The 17,044-nt window shown below is 40.1% G+C and overlaps 1 protein-coding gene across 2 annotated transcripts in view; it reads left to right on the top strand.

The window, feature by feature from the left end:
* Positions 1–17,044, top strand: part of VGLL4 (vestigial like family member 4) — a 125,667-nt gene that overhangs the window by 39,661 nt on the left and 68,962 nt on the right. The window contains exon 1 of one of the 2 annotated variants that reach the window (XM_063121213.1): positions 7,145–7,646. The exons of the other annotated variant lie outside the window; for it this stretch is intronic. Within the exon in view, the coding sequence (XP_062977283.1) occupies positions 7,562–7,646 (85 nt within the window). The 5' untranslated portion in view covers positions 7,145–7,561. Of the gene's footprint in view, positions 1–7,144; positions 7,647–17,044 lie in introns of those variants that run through there. 2 annotated transcript variants of the gene reach the window in all.

Genomic DNA, 17,044 nt, shown 5'->3' with positions numbered 1-17,044 from the left:
TGCAGTGAAAATAGAAGTTTGAGAAATGTTTCAATAGTAGAACAAAATAAAGTATGTAAAAGAGGGGGAAATGGAGTGAGGGAGATGGTAACAATATTCCAGGATATCTACTAGCTTTCTTTTTAGGGGTTTATTAACCAAAGGAATACTTGCATGCTTGAAGCCAAGAAATTTGGCTGAACACACAGGTCTTGAACAGTACATCCTATCCTGGAGTTATACTGGTTATGCTGGGATAGGATCACTACTCATTCTGCATTGGTAGAATGAGAAGCTATGCCGATATAGTGAATATACATTGGGGCTGATGCAAATTGCCAGAGCAACCCTATGCCAGAGAGACACCACCAGCACAAAGAGAAAATCAGAGTTGGGCTGGCAGGGGAAGAATAGGACTTAATTCAGATTCCATACTTGTTCTGACTTAGTCCCTCCTCTGAAAACACTGATATGCTTGCATAAGAAAAATGCTGGCGAGAGGATTGTCTCCCACCTGCCACTCCAGCCACACTTCAGGATAGGATTCTGTCTAACTCAGAAGCTAATGAAAGCACAGCTCCAGGACAATTTAAGTCCCAGCAAGATAACATACACTGCATATGAAAACACATTGTCATGGGGTTTCATCACTTCGTCAATATAAGAACATAAGAGCCATGCTGGATCAGAGCAAGGGTTCATCTAATCCAGCATACTGTTCGCACAGTGGCCAACCAGCTGTCCATGGAAAACCCAAAAGCAGGACAGTAGTACTGCAGCACCTTCCCATCCTTCTTCCCTAGAAGGGTGTGGCTTTTACTATCACACAGTACTAAGCAGATTAGATTGCTGTAACATACACTATGTGTGGGCAGCCATTCAAAAACTTCATCTGGTTCAACATGCAGCTGCTAGACTAAAAGGGGCCTGGCATGTATACATTATAGAAGCAGAATCTGTCTCATTGGTTTCCAGTTGGTATCTGAGCCCCATTTAAAGGCAATGTCTGGGGCATTGCCTCCTGCCATATAAACCTGCCTGCTCACGCAGGTCATCTTTTGATGCTCAGCTATGTGTCTGGCCTGCCACATGTGATACAGCAGATAAGAGGGGACATTTTTGGTGGTGTTACCAAGACTCTCAAATGCTCTCCTCTGAAAAACTTTCTTGGCTTAACCATTGATTGGCTTTTGATGGATAGTGAAAAGTGTTTTTTCCCCCCGAGGGCTTTTAGGCCCAGTGATAACTGAATGTGCCTTTCGTTTTTGTTTGATGATGTCTCTGTTGCTTTGTATTATTAGTCACCTTGTGGGTGCTTGATGGACAGAAAAGTGAGATAAAAATATTTAAACATGTGCATTTCTCTGGGCTGGTTTGCACAACTATAGGGTGGTTTTATTTATTTATTTATTTATTTATTTATTTATTTATTGCATTTCTATACCGCCCAATAGCCAAAGCTCTCTGGGCGGTTTACAAAATTAAAACAATTCAAAGTATAAAACCATAATATAAAATACAATATAAAAGCACAACCAAGATAAAAACAGCAGCAATGCAAAAATACAAATTTAAAATACAAATTTAAAAAAGCAAAGTTAAAATTAATTTATAGACTGTTAAAATACTGGGAGAATAAAAAGGTCTTCACTTGGCGTCTAAAAGAAAATAACGTAGATGCTAAGCGAACCTCCTTAGGGAGCTCATTCCACAGCTGGGGTGCCACAGCAGAGAAGGCCCTCCTCCTGGTAGCCACCTGCCTCACTTCCTTTGGCAGGGGCTCATGGAGAAGGACCCCTGACGATGATCTTAGGGTCCGGACAGGTACATATGGGAGGAGGTGTTCCTTCAGATAGCCTGGCCCCAAGCTGTTTAGGGCTTTAAATGTTAATACCAGCACTTTGAATCGGACCTGGGCCTGGACTGGTAGCCAATGAAGCTGGAAGAGGACTGGCGTGATGTGGTCTCATCGGCCAGTCCCTGTTAGTAACCGTGCTGCCCTGTTTTGTACAGTTGAAGTGCATGCTGGTAATGTGGCATAGCTTGTTGCAGCATTGGAAAGTGAGGGTGGTTGATTGAGGTTGTTAACAAACTACCCAGCAACCCTAAGGCCTGGTTTGCGTGGCATGACAACCAAAGTTGGTTGTCATTCTTGTTTTTTTCAGCGTGGCTTGTTGTACAAACCTGGTGCAATTTCCTCAGCGTGGTTTGTAAACGACGCAAAAGTCACCCTGAGAACCCATGTTATTGAGCTGTTCAGTGTGGCCTCTTTAGGGTGGCTTGTTGTGACAATCAAATCTGGCAGAGTGGGTTCTACATGCTTGTGTGAAAGGCTACAGAGGCACTTGGCAAGAGCAATGAAAAATCTGGCTGCTTCCTGCAATGCCCTCCACCCCTCCTCCTCCATCTCCCTCCTCCTCCAGCTTCTTTTTTTAAAAACCATTTTCCCTGGGGAGGGGATTTTGACATAAAAACAAGAAGGGGGACTTAAATCCCTTTCAAATCACCAGGGTCCCAAATTAGGGGCAAGCACACTTACCTAGAAGTAAGTCAATCACGCATGCAGGCATAGCTATGCTAGGAAGAGGAATGGGCTGCAAGTAGCAGCAAAGAGGCATTTTTAAAAGTGTGACAGAAAGGAAATAAGACTACCTCATCCCAGCCCCTCCACTCTGAAGACCTGACTCATGTATGTCAACCCAGGTGCTTCACAAGGCAAGAAAGGGGCAGGGCTGGGGAGAGAATCTCATTACAACGGCGGTATAGACAAATGTGCCACAAAGACCCTGGGATATATGCTGGGAGCAGGCAGGATGACAAAGGGGAAACAAATCATGGCAAGCCAGTGAGCGCCTGATCATCTGACAGCATCAGTGTGGCTTACTGAGTGATTAACCAACCCACCATTGATTGTTTTCAACTGGCTTAACGTGACCTGAGAACAAGCCCAATAACAGGTCATGGGTTTTGGGTGGTTTTTTAAGCTCAACCACTCACCCTCGCTGGGTTTGGATGTCACAGCAACTTGCACCAGTAAGGGTAATTATGTGAATCTGGGATGACACGCAACCGGGATGTGCGGAGTGGTTAACAAGCCACTGTGACTTCTTAACCACCCTGTGATTGTGTGAACCGGGTAATTGAGTTCTTCCTGGCAGTGTGCTTGTGTGTGGGAGAGGGTGTGAGACTGGTTCCATGATCTTGTCACAGTGTCTGTCATGGCTGCACTTTGGTGGCCTCCCTGCATGGCTACTATTGAGATGTATTCAGTGCTCAGTGTTGTGATTGGTGGATCAATGGCAGAGTACCCAGTGTTGCTGTGAGAGTAGGCTTTGGTTGCTGCATTATCTCTGATTTGTACTAATGTTTTGCTTTTTATTTTGCTGCCGAGAGCACAAAGGATTGCAAGTATTTTTGATAGTAAAAATTATTTGTGTGTGTGTGCACGCATGTGTGCATGCTTATATTGTTTGCTAATTGTTTTTTTATATTACGTTACAACATTGTATTTTTAAGGTTGTTATTTGTAAACTGCATAGAGAGCTTTGACTATTGGGCGTTATAGAAATGTAATAATAATAATAATAATAATTAATACATTTACACTGGCATAATAATGTATTGGCATTGTGGCCATTGGTGTAATGGGACCATAGGACTAGCCTGTCTATGTTGTGAAAGTAAATGGAAAAATATTAGGAGACCAGATGAAAATATGCCACTACGGAAGTCTTTAAAGGAAGAGCACTGAGGATGTAAAAATTTAAAATATATTAAAAAGTAAAGTGGAAATAATTCTACAACTTCAGAACTAAAAGTTGAATTAAAGAAACCTGACTACTGATTTTATATAGATGGTAAATTTGAAACGTAGAATAACGATTCGGTCAATGTAACATAATTTGCTTAGCTTGAAAGTGATTAAACAGTTGACAGAAATTGTGATTAAACAGTTGACAGAAATAATCAGAACCTAATTTTTTCCTAAATCCGCAATTAGGCAGAACCTTTATTAGGATCGATCAAAATGCTCCAGAATGCTCAAGTTCTCCAGAACTCTTCATCAGGCTAGATGGTAGAAAAAGTGTTTGTGTGTGTAGGAGTTGGGGGGGAAAGAGACAGTCAAAAGTATGAATATTAGGCCAGCCTGTTTGCACTGAATGGATTAGTCACTAGTAGGTGTTGCAGGTATCCAGTTACTACTAGCATTTTTGGAGAAAATATCTAGTTTAGTTAGTCAACATATTTCCAGATTCTGATAATTTGTTATGTCCTCAGATTCTGCCATAATTACAAAATAATATTTCAAACAAATCTAATTACAGCTGTCAGACAGAAATCTGTGTTGATTGGATGGAGAAAGGATTCAACAAGGCTTTGGGTTACCACTTCATTTGACGTAATTAAATAATATGGGTTAGGGGATATAAAATAAGCTCGTAAAATAAGGTTGGATACATGATAAGGTTAAATACATCTTAAGGTTGGGTACATGTATTATTGGAAAGCCATAGACCTGGTTCACACATAATGCCAATTCATGGGTTGTTTAATTCATGTGTTGTCTAACCCCTGGGTTTTCGGGGCTGAGCACAATTGAACGCGCTATGTCCCATACATTTGTCATTTCCACTTTGTATCTGCTTTACTAAACAACTCAGCAACACCCGCCCTGTTCCTGGGTTGTTAATATTAATGGCAGGACTTGGCACTCTGAGCTGTTGAGCTTTAAACAACCAGGAGTTTGAAATCAACAACAAACCATGGGTTCAAACTCTGGGTTGTTTAACCTCAGCAACCTAGATCGCTCGGTTTGGGTGTTCCTGAGCTGTACAGTAAAGTGGATGAAAGTGGAAACAGCAAGTGGATAGCAGGCAGCGCACTTGTTTGCATTCCTCCCCAGCAATTCATGGGTTGTCATTATATGCCAGCCATGTCATGCATCCACCACTAGCATTTCTCTTTTAAAAAGCTTTCATCCCAAATCCTGTATTGTTTCTTTTAAAAAAGTTGAAGGATTTAAAGAGCAGTTTACAGGGGATTCTTGGAGTACCTCCTGGGAAGAAAACCGAAAATCCAGGTGCCTATGTGCTCCTCTAAACTGCTGCACACACTCTTTGAAAGGCTATAAATATTGTTACATTCTGGTTTAAGACTTAAAATCCAGGATCAAAACAGAACAATGGACTTTATTTTGAATCTGACAGAATACTGTCAGTAATAGGTTCTTATGCAGTGTCTGCAGTAAAGCATCAAGGCAAGAAGATTCCAGATATCTAGAAACTTGTTTTATTGCTGAATTGTTCCTTAAAATTAAAAAGCATTCCCTGATATCCAAACTAAATATGCTTCCTTCAATTTTAACAACTTCTTTCCCCCCTCAAGGGCCCTGATAATCTCCCTCTTCTTTTCAGCAACCTTTCAGAATCTGCCATAATAATAATAATAATAATCTTGTCCAAGTCTCTGATTCTCAAACTGTGCCATTGTTTATGCCACCACCACCCCTTGCCAAAAAACAAACAAACAAATTAGGTACATAGCACATCCAGAATTAAATAGTGCCCTAGCACAGCTGGAACAAGAATGCCAGGTTCTTTCAGTGAATTGGTGTCAACCAAAAGAAGTGGGCATGGTCAGACCACATTTTAAAACTGGACAGAGAAGGAACTGAGCAAGGAAGTAAACCAATCAAAAGGTGTACAATTCCCAGAATAGAGCTCCTGTGTTCTTTTGGTTGAAGTTATGTGACTGCAATTTCTTTTCATGCTTTCTGGAAAGTGAAAAATATTACATGGTCCTTTTTTAAAAGCAACGTCATTTTTAAATGTAAGAGATCCATTCACCCTTCTTTTTGGTAGGTGTGGCATTCTATTTGAACATGAATCAAATGAAGGGATTTGAAGTCTAGAAAGGAGAATGGAACTTGACATATAAGCCCTATGGGAACTTGGTACTTCATTTTCCCTTCATTATCAGCTACTTACAGGTAAACCAAGTGCACTTCTGGCATTTGTGTTTAATATTACAGCCTTTTTCTCTGAAACAATTGGTTGGATCGAGATTTAAGCCATACCTAAAGCAGGCCCACTGAAATCATTGGGACCTAAGTGAGTCATGTCTAACTAAAATCCCATAGATTTCAGTAGGTCTATTCTAAGTGTGACTAAATTTGGATCCTACTCAATAATTTTAAATTGTACCTAGCAAAGAAGTACATAAAATCCAGAGGAAATTATTGTCAAAATATTGTATCTCTAATTTCCTGGCTTTCCCCCTTGGTACTTTAATTTTAGGAAAGTAAATTGGTTTTCAGCCATTGATCTACTATAGGGAAGCAACAGATTGATTTTCATTGACTCAAGATTCATGTAATAACACTGATTACAGATGTTCCACCTCGTGGGATGATTCACATGCATCTGTATAAACAACGATGAAAGTTTAGGATCAAGGTTTGAAGTGTAGCAAAACAAACCACATCCTGAAATATGAGTGCTGAAAAGAACAATCCTTTTTGTTTCTTTCAAGAAAAAGAAGGCTTAAATAGTAAAATCCCTAGATTAAATGCAACTTTTAGAACTTAAAAAAAACACTTTCAAAGGTTCTGTAACTATTTCAAATGTACTAATTTCCTGATTAAACCCATATAAGACAATACCTTAAATGAAGATGGTGGATAATCTAATGGTAATGTTTGCTAAGGGCCTGTTATGTTAATTCTTTAATAAATATGTAACATTTTTATTAACGTATGTTGAAAGGAGATTCATTTACAATTAAAAATAGCTTAGAAGTAAAATAAAATTAAAGCAATAGATGGCATAAAAATCAAGGAGAAAACTTAAAGAAAAAGTTGACTTCTGCTTCATACATCTCAAAAATCCTTTCAGAAAAAAAATCTTTGGCTGTAAATTGAGTTAATGTTCTACCAAGAGCTGCGCTTTCTTTCTTTTTTCCAATTGTGCAGTGGCAACTCTGCTTCCTGTAAGGGCAGAATCTGACATGGCCCCTTCTGTGCCGTCTTCGACTCCTCCTCCTTCTCTGTCTTGCTTTCAAACACTCTGTACATTTAGAGACTGATCTTGTGCAGAAAATATCCCTGACATTTGAAGAGCTCCAGGGATTCAGTGAGCATGCTCAGTCATCTCTGTCTGCTAGAAAGAGGAAGCTAGTTTACATAGGAGTCATACCAAGCATAGCCTGCATGTCAGTGCAGTTAACTTGCAGCGGGCTGTGAGGAGAATTAGCATGTCTTTGTCCTAAGAAGTCTTTGCTGTTCCAGTTTCCCCCCTCAATTTGGAGTGAGACCTATAAGCAATTTTAATTGCAACTAAGGACACAATATACTTTAAACTCTCTGTCTCTTGTTCTGAAGCCTTTGACGGGGATTTCTTCCTCCCTCTCCCCCTTCCCCCCCTATTCGTTTTTAATATACTTTGTTTTGATTAGTCGGAGGCTGGGCCTTGAGCTTGTGGAAGTCGGAAAAGAGCCAGGAACTACTCAACAGCATTTGTCTGTGTTCTTGTCGCTGTTTTGGGGGCGAAAGCAAGCAAGCTGGTCTTCTTTGCTAGCCCACTAAATGCTATTTATGAAGATGGACCTGTTGAACTATCAGTACTTGGACAAGATGAACAACAATATTGGCATTCTCCGACAATATGAAGGTAACTTAGATTAATATTATGCTGTGTTTTTATGCCTCTTTAAGTCAGGTTAAGATCTCTCTTACTTTCTAGTTTGAGCAGTGTTGAGTCTTCTCTTAAATACAGTTGGGATTCCAAAAAATCTTTTGCAGTCTTCATTGTTTTCAGTTGGAAATGCTGATTTACTCCTCTACCTCAAAGTGAGACACTGACGGCACCTTTTTAAAGACAAGATATTGTCTATTCTTATGTGTGAAATGTTTATAAATTCAATGTCGCTACGAGATGAGACTTTTGTTTAATGTGTTTTTATAGCCACTGAAAGCTTTCCTATGTGTGGACGGATTTCTTTTGAAAATGAGCATTATCTCTACATGCTTTACTTTAACGTAGAGTACAGACGGATTGTGACAAGGACTGAATCATAGGGTAGTGTGTTGGCTTTTTGTCTGAGGCCGATTATTGTTTTTGGGGCATAATGAAGAGTTTTTACTACTCAGCTCCGGGGATTGAAGGGTGTCTGTACTACAGAATACAGAGTGGCCCTTTGTTTGACTTCTCATTTCCTGTACAGCTCTGAGAAAGCTCTGACACAGAGGGCTGCCTCCCCTTTTCTTCCCCTCAGTCCCACATCTCCTCCCTCAAGAACCGTCTCAACAGTCTGTCCCTAGCAGAAAGAGCTACACAGCTGCTAGAAAACATAACTTTATGGTCATCTTCAGGGTGGATTCTCTCTCCTCTCTGCTTTCCCACCCCCGTGTTTGTGCTTTGCTGACATAGATTTGTTTGTTCCTAGTACTCAAGTTTTACACTCGAGTGTCCCGTCCCCCCCTTACAAATCCTGGCATCAGGAGTGGTAGAACTTAGTTGCTTTTTAACTAATTGAGTTTTATGTACGTGCAGTTCGAAAAAACTGTAATGGCTTGGCTTAGCAAGGAAAGAATGGCACCACTGAGCTAATTCTGCTTGGCAGTAGGGCTGTTTTTGTTGTTGTTGCCACACACACAAACGTTGCACAAATCTCTTTTTTCTAAACTTTCAGTTAGAAAATTTTCCTTGAGTGTTAGGAGAGTAAATTTTACTATCAATGTCTGTGAAGAACTTGTCAAGGATACCTAAATTTACATCTGCTAAGGTTGGGTGGGTTGCGGTGGGGGGGGGGGAGAAACAAATACATGAGGCCTTGCCAAAATCTTTACATTGGAAACATGTTAGCTCAAATCAGAGGGCCTGCGTTTTTAAGTTACTAAGGTGGGTAATGGGTCTGTTTTCTCTGCTAGTTAGTTTTAGTGGTGTGACTGCTACCTCCATAAGTTAAAAGTGCAAATATTAGAGGTGTTTATAAATTTGGAATAGGGGGTGGAGGAGGATAAAGAGGTCCGAAATCAGTGTGGTGGTTTGATATCTTATCTTGGATGTTTTCAGAGATTGCTTACTTTCCCACAAGTTTCTCAACTTTCCCCCCCTCCAGATTTTACTGCTTTGGCAGCATTTAATAGTAATAGTTCAGACCTTTTAAAAAGGCTTTTTTGTTGCCTTGAGTCTGTAAAATTCTATTATTATTTGCTGCTGTTTATCCTGTGTTACTTTTAACCCTAAAATTAGAACCATAGAATTGAACATATCTGAAGTGAAAAAAACAGAGAACAAAATGTGGAAAGGTTTCATAACAATCCATTTATATTATTTTGCTGTAAAGATCATAAAACACTGTCACATGTCTGTTGGATATTGAAGGATCTTCCATGCCACTGCCTAATCTTAATGTTTCAGCAGGGTATCAACAATGATGATTGTCCACCCACTTTTAAATCCCATTGATTTTAGTAACAGAGAAATAATGGGAGAAAACTAGTTTACCTTTTCTTTTCTTAGAGCAATTGCTCACAGAATATGCATTGAGAACATACATAATATAAACCTTTACTGAATATAAACATTTCCAGAATACGGCCTGCTCTACAACTTTCTAGTTTGCTTCTTTCCACAAGAAAATCACTGTACTAGAAAGCAAAGCAATGGAAAACTCAGGAACTTCCTCCTATAACTTTAATGAACACAATCTTCCTTGCAGTATATCTTCCTAACATACATAAAAAGAGCATGTGAAGCACACCAGTCTGAATAACTTGCTCATATGAGCATGGACTTTCAGTTCAGAGTTGACTCTTAAGGAACTTTCCAAGTAATCTTTATTTGTATGTAATATATATGCAGTTGTTCATTTGAAGTAAGGATTTACTTGTCTTCTTCTGAGGTAGCACTCTATTATAGGGATGTTGCTACACTTGAAGAACAATATATTGCTTATGGAAATGTGATCCCCCTTTCACTTAGAATTATAATTGGTAATATCATTGCCAAATGGAAAGTAGTTGTGAACTTACTGGATAGTGATTAAAATGTGAACGATGACCAGTGAATTGATCCTCCCTGTTCTGCATAATTTTGAATGATCCTCTTTTTTTAATTATTTACTGGATGTTCAATTTCTCTCAAGCTGATTTGCTTATGTGTGTTTGTGGCTTTGGTGTAAGATGTATTGTAGTCTTTCCCTCAACTTCCTCCAGTGAGGATGTGTAAATCCCCAGGACCCAGCTATGTAGATAGTTATTTAAAAACAAAATTAGAGTATAGCAAACAGCAAATAGACTGTTTTCTTGCTGCAAAGCTAATGCATGGAATGGATAAGATACTATGGGGTACTTGAAGTATTCACTACCTAGTAAAATGCAGTTGTGGGGTACGCATTGATCTTGCAGAAATACTCCAAAACTCAGTCACACTGAGCTTGGTCGTAAGGGTAGCACCAGGCTTGTCGCCTTAGTGACCTCTCTGTGAGCTTATCAGGAGTGGTGGGGTGAGTGGTAGCACAGTTCATAGGGAGCAGGCTGCTACACTGTAGCAAAGTGCAGAGTGAGGCGGCTGCAGCTGTCACCATTTTAATTTCCCCAGAATGCCTCTGGGCCCTATGTTGGGGTCCAGTGGCATTCTGAGAAATGAAGATTGCAAGGACTGCAGCTACCTCACCCAACACATCTTTTGGAGTGCTGGGCTGTACATTTTTTAAATTAAACTTTTTTAAAGGAGGCTGATGTCAGCAGTGGTGGGCACTTGCATTTGCCCTATTATGCTAGGAGAATAGGCCAGGTCTGCATAGTTGTGACTTCTTTCTTATATTGCTTAAACTGCTGGGGGAGGTAGGCATTGTGGTGTCATGGGCCGCCGACTGCCCCAAAGCATCTTTCTGGCTACCTGCCAAGGTGCCTTGCTCCTCACACTTTTAATTTTTTAAAAAAATTAATGCATTTTGTTACTTGCAGGTGGGATTGGTATGAAGTAGGTTTTGTTGGTGATTAAAACTGTGAGTTAGTGACTTGGGGCTCAGAAACCATCTCTGCCTTGTCCTTTGCCCAACCTCCCATGGCAGCCATTTTGTGGTGGTGTCCAGGATAGGTAGCGAAATTTCCAGGAATGCATACTGCCGACTTCATCTCTTTGGAGATATGGGTTCAACCCACATCCAATCACAGACTTGCTCTTTGGGTCTGGCAACTTGCTATGCTTCTGCCTCAGTTTTTGTCTGTAAAATGAAAATAATATTCATGGAGTTTGTTGTGAGAACATGGAGTTTGTTGTGAGAACACAAGTTTGGTAAGGCTTCAATGGGATTTTTAATCTTATTTGTATGATTTGTTCCTATTGATTTTCATTTAGGTGGTATATGTTTGTAGAGCTTTCTGTTAATTATGGGTGCAGTACAGCTGAAAAATCTCTTCATGAACTGTGTTGAAATGAGCGAGAGCTGTGCAAGAGCAGATACTGCTCAGAATGTCTTCATGCTGGGTTGTACCTTCAGAGTGCTGTGTAAGTGAATAATACTGTTACAAGTACAACCACCCAAGGTTCCAGGGACAGTGTTACCTGGGTCTGACTTCCTTTGGAGGAGAGAGTGCTGGAGTCTTCTGGTGCTTTTGCAATTTGGTTTATTTACAAATATACAAGTAGAGCATAACTGTTGGCAATTAGTTTGCTTCTACAGCAGATCTGCTATCCTATTTTAGATCCTCAGAAAGAAATACCTGCACCCAAATGGTACTGTCCACTCACACTTGACTACTACTTGCAGTCCTTGCTTCTATCTCTCTCTGTCCTTGTAAGGGGAAACTCCCCTTTCCCCTTTATCAGCCCCTTCCCTTAACTAGGAGAGAGAGGGTGTCACCTTCTCTAGGATCTGATGCATTTCCCCTTCCAAATGTTCTAGAAATACCTCTGTATATCTTCCAACAATTAGCTGTTATTAATAAACATTTACCAGTTATTCTGGGCACTAACATTCAGCCTGCCTGACGAAAGTAATGTTTCCCAGTCTCTGTAAAATGCAACAATTCTGAAGTCCTTCCTGTAAGTATTGCATTGACTGGGTTTAGATGACACATCATGGGTTGTGATTTGAAATAATCCACAGTGGGCTGTCGTGTTGTCTGAACCTGGGCCGCTTCTGCATGTGATTTGTTTTTCGCCAACAAGCCACCCTGACAACTCATAGCTTGTTCTAGGGGTTGTTTAACCATGATGGTTTAGTGTGTCATCTAAACCCACTGCATCATGGGTTGTGCAGTGATCATGCAGCAAGCTGCTTGGCAAGAGTGGAAAGCCCCAGATCTCGCCTGTGCTTCAGTGACAGCCCCTGCACCAATGCCCAGTCAGCATTTCGGAGGGGCTGTCACTCATTTACCAACCCCTTTACAAATAAATAAATAAATCATGCCCCAACATTTGTGCAAGCGAGGCCAGAATTTGTGGAAATATCTTTGTAATTTTTTAATTATTTCGGTCAGCTTTTCACTGTTGCGCAAGTACACACTTGCAGGATATATCTCCTTGCTTGCCTATTGCCTTGTATGTTTCAGCTGTCAAAGGGAAAGACTGCAGTATGAAACCTACAAGGCAATTGAAAAGGTAACTTTGAGAGCCATTGTCAGTTGACAGGTGGAGAAAATGGGTCAGGATTTCCCCCTTAGCAAGGTGATCCTCATGGTTTTAGGTGTTGAGCTGACACTTGGGGAATGCCCTGCTTCCATTCTACACTTGCCCAAGTCTCCAGCAAGTCCTCTTGAGAGAGATCTAGAGTCACCAGGTTTTTGTGGCTCCCATCCACAGTAGCTGTATTTTTTAAATATTATTCACAGTATATTATGGCCCCATTTGTGCAAATGTTGGGGCACATTTTTTTAAAAAAACACACACCCAGGGAACGAAAATGGGGTCATGTTTGGAAGGGGATGGGATAGGCAGACAAGACAGGTTCTGCCACAAAGTCCCCTGAGATTTGTGCTGGAGCTGGCTGGAGGACTGAACAACCTGTGGTAAGCCCAATCTTCTATTGGGCTCACTGTGGATTGTTCCGCAAACATTGTGTAGCTTGTTCACTAGGGTGGGTTGTTGTATTGTGCAAACTCATCTATTGTAATTAAGTTTCCAATTAACAGACAATTATTCAGCAAAAGGAATCAGTTTTGCAGGGATTGTGCCAATTCTGTTTGCGTTTACTTCATCCACAGAGTTTGAATTTACATTGTTTGTTTTTATGGTATAATGCATCATTCTGTTTATGAAGTCTCTAAAAATGCAAACAATCTATTTAAAGGCCTTAAGAAAAGCAACTTATTTTCTTCCTTATGCATGACCTTTTTGGCTCATTTATAGAGGCATTTTACTGCAGAGATTGTCTGCTTAATCATAAGCTTCATTTTTCTGTCTGAGACAGGGGTGGGAATCTGGTTTCCACAATACCACTGGCAAAATAATACTGATAACCTGATGGCCTTGTTGATGGAAATACATGGAAGCATGCTTCCTGTCGGGGGATCTGTTTTAACAGGAAAGCACTGCATCTGCGTACTTGTGATTTGAGCTGGCTAGGATCTTTGCGTGAAGCAAAAGTTGGAACTAGATTTGATGGTTCATTCAGAAGAGTGCAGTAGTGGACCAAACAGGCCAGCATATTCTTGATATCTTCACCCATTGTGCCATGACCGTGTTACCCAGTGTAATGAGGAAAATGAAGTAATACTAATTAAAAGAATTGGAATTTGCTTTTTATCAGAATATAAGACCATCTTTTCTAGAAAGGGTAGAGCAAGAGAAGTATTGGGATGCATTTTCAGGTGAGGGTGCTTTTTGTGATGGGAAGCGACATATAAATGTAATAAAGTATAATAACCATGATAGGAACATAGTGATACACATAGGAACATAGGAAGCTGCCTTATACTGAGTCAGACCATTGGTCCATCTAGCCCAGCATTGTTGACACTGACTGGCAGCAGCTGTCCAGGGTTTCAGCCAGGAGTTTTCCCTGCTCTACCTGGAGATGCCAGTGATTGAACCAGGGACCTTCTGCATGCAAAGAAGATGGTGTATCACTGAGTTACAATGATGTAAAATCTCAGCTGAAATCTGATCATGGATAAGAGAACAGAAACAGTCACTGCTACAAAAACAGGCAATCTGAATAGGCAAAATGGACAACAATAAGGAGAAAGGCAGAAGGCAGAGAAAGAATAATTTGCTAAACATGCAAAAACTTACTGAGGCAAAGGCAAGAGTAGAATAAAATGTGATCACGCCTATTGATTCACAATTGAAAGATGTGTAAAGATACTGCTCATCTTAACTTATTTGTCATAATGTTGATTAAGTGTTCCAGATAGATTGTTACTTGCTTTTAGTAACTTTAGTGCAATAATCAGACCTGCCAACTCTGCTCTTTTCCTAATGCGCCACAGGGCTGCCTTCAGGAAGTGGAACTGATCTGTCCAGATATGGTTTGGAGGCCAAATATTTCTGACTTGGAACTGACTTGAATCAATCAGTTTTACCTATTGCAGAATTGCGTCTTTTACTTTTTATAGGTCAGCACTGTGGTGTACTGGTAGTAGAGATAACAAAAATAAATGTGAGGCATGTTGCAAGGGGGAAAGTGCAGCAACTTTGTATGAAGAGAATATTTTCTATTCACCTGAACACCTAGAAATGTGATGCTGATGCCTAAGAATGTATATTTTTTTGCCAGACCTAATGGTTGCATTTATTATTCTTCGCTTAATTGTTGTCATTTTGATGCTGTTTTGTTGTTTTAAGCATCAAAAAACTCACACAGAATTTGTGAGTTCACTTCAATAAAAAGGCCACAAAACAGACCTTGGTGTGCCATTTCGTAAGCCTCATATTGACTGAGAAGCACTAGGTGGTGTGCTTTGGTCTGGAACTCTGAATTTGTACTGCCCCAGAAACTCACATTTAGTTGCTTAAGGCCCCTGATTCTACATTGGTCCCGGCAAACTACTGCTCCAACAAACTACTGCTCCATGGGCATGTTTTGTGCTGGTGTTCATGTGTAAACTGATCAGGTTGGCGCTTGCAGTAATGGCATGCTGACAAGAATACCAGAAAGCCTCAATTGAGAAGTGCTGCTCAAGTGACTCTATGCAGGGGCCATAACATTTTGTATCAGCCCTGGTTCAGACAGACCCTGGCCTGATGGTGGGTATCTTGAAAACATGAGGAGCCGCTGTACTCCAAGGCTCTGCAGTGCTCAATGAGTATTTTTTCTCAAGAAACATTTGCTATGCTGAAGCTGTTCACACCATTGCTGCAATTTGTGAGACCATAGTGGTATACAAAGTTCTGTAACACCCTACCCCCACCCAATGGTACCTCTGCATGAGCCTGGTGGTGGTCTCCACATGTTTCTGAAGATCTTGCATTGGGTCTGTAGCTTGAACTGTGCTGCAGTCTGAGAGTTATGTTCTGTGGGTCTTTGGAAGAAGAAAAACTGATGTGTAAAAAACATGGTAACTGACAGTTTTTCTCTATAAAGGGGTTGACTGGAGCTGACATTAACCTACTTTTCATGCCTGTAGATGAAACAAAATTATCCAGATATCAGTGTGTTCCTTGGAGCATGCAGCTGCCTCTGTGATCAAGGTGGATTTTGCTCCTCTTTCTCCGTAACTGAGTTGGGTGTTTTTTTTTTTATTGTAGCATTCTTGAGAGCATAACTTGAGCAAGAAATAAGAAATATAATAAGTTGTAAAGAATTCCCTTTAGGCATGTTATCAAGTTCAAAATAGTATTATTTCTACTATATCTTATATGGTCAGTCTAGAAGACTGGATTTTATAACAAAGGAAATTGGATCCATATGTGAAGAACAGGACCACTGCTTTTCCCCCTCCCATTTTGTATGACAGCTTACATTACTTAGTTGCATATTACATAATTACTTCACTTACTTCCTGTAACTATGAGCACTAGTTGGCTGCAGGTAATATTTGGCAATGTAGTACAAAGCAAACATTTTTTGTCTCTTGACTTCCAAAGCAGCCTACTGTATAGATGTACAATATTGGAAGTGGAGAGCCCAAGAGCTACTTTGCAAATTTCAGTTCTGCATTAATGACCAATTTGCTTGTGACTTGCTAACTTGCAAGTCAAATTTATTAATAGTGCTTGGTCTCTGTGTATGCAAATCAAAGAAATGTGGGAGACATTTGCCTTAAGTATGCATCATGTGGCAACTTAAGTATGAATACAAAAGTTGTATTGCTTTATATTCCCCGTCCTCCTCCCCCCCCCCAAATAGAGGTCTGCATTGCATAACAATGATTTCTGTCTAATTCTGTTTTTAAAGATCAGAACCGATGTAGCTTTTATTTCTTGCTATTGTCTGAATAGGTATTGAACAACAAAACAACAACAGTTTATTGCAATCAATAGACCATTCCAACAAAATTACGTACAAAAGGACTGAGCATAATAGGTATTGGAATGGAACATGTTACATGCAGAGAATGTGCTAAAGCAGTTGAGTAAACTCTTCTCAAGAACTATCATCTAGAATGAGAGAGCCCATAAATCTTCATAACTAACAGCAGAAGGGGGTCAATTACAACATGTTTTTGTGAAGGAAAGATTACAAACATTAGATTATGGACATTCAGAATTAAGAGATGTTCTGCTATTTTTTTAAAACACCTGCCAACATTTGCCTGTGTATGTAGCATGTAGTGTCACCCTGAATTTTAGTATAGAATTATGACTTAATACGGAGACCCTTTGTTCCCTGAGTCCATGCACTCAGAAGATAATGGATAGCATTATAGGGAGCTATTGTATGTTTAGAGCATCAAAATCATGAAGGCTGTCATGTTATACATCAAGTGTGCCACAGAAAACAACTTCACTTTGTCACTTATATGACTAACTTAATCCAACAGTATGATCACTGCATACTATGTGGAATTTGCATATAGTCTTGTCTGGTAACGATACATTCTTAGTTGTGTGTTTGGAAGTGAAACTACAATCATCCATATTCAAGAGTGCAAATAGTTAACTGTGTTGACTTGAAA

Source organism: Elgaria multicarinata, chromosome 3, assembly GCF_023053635.1.
Source record: "Elgaria multicarinata webbii isolate HBS135686 ecotype San Diego chromosome 3, rElgMul1.1.pri, whole genome shotgun sequence".
Taxonomy (NCBI): domain Eukaryota; kingdom Metazoa; phylum Chordata; class Lepidosauria; order Squamata; family Anguidae; genus Elgaria; species Elgaria multicarinata.
Note: the sequence above shows the minus strand (reverse complement) of the source record. Positions and strands in the feature narration are given on the sequence as shown.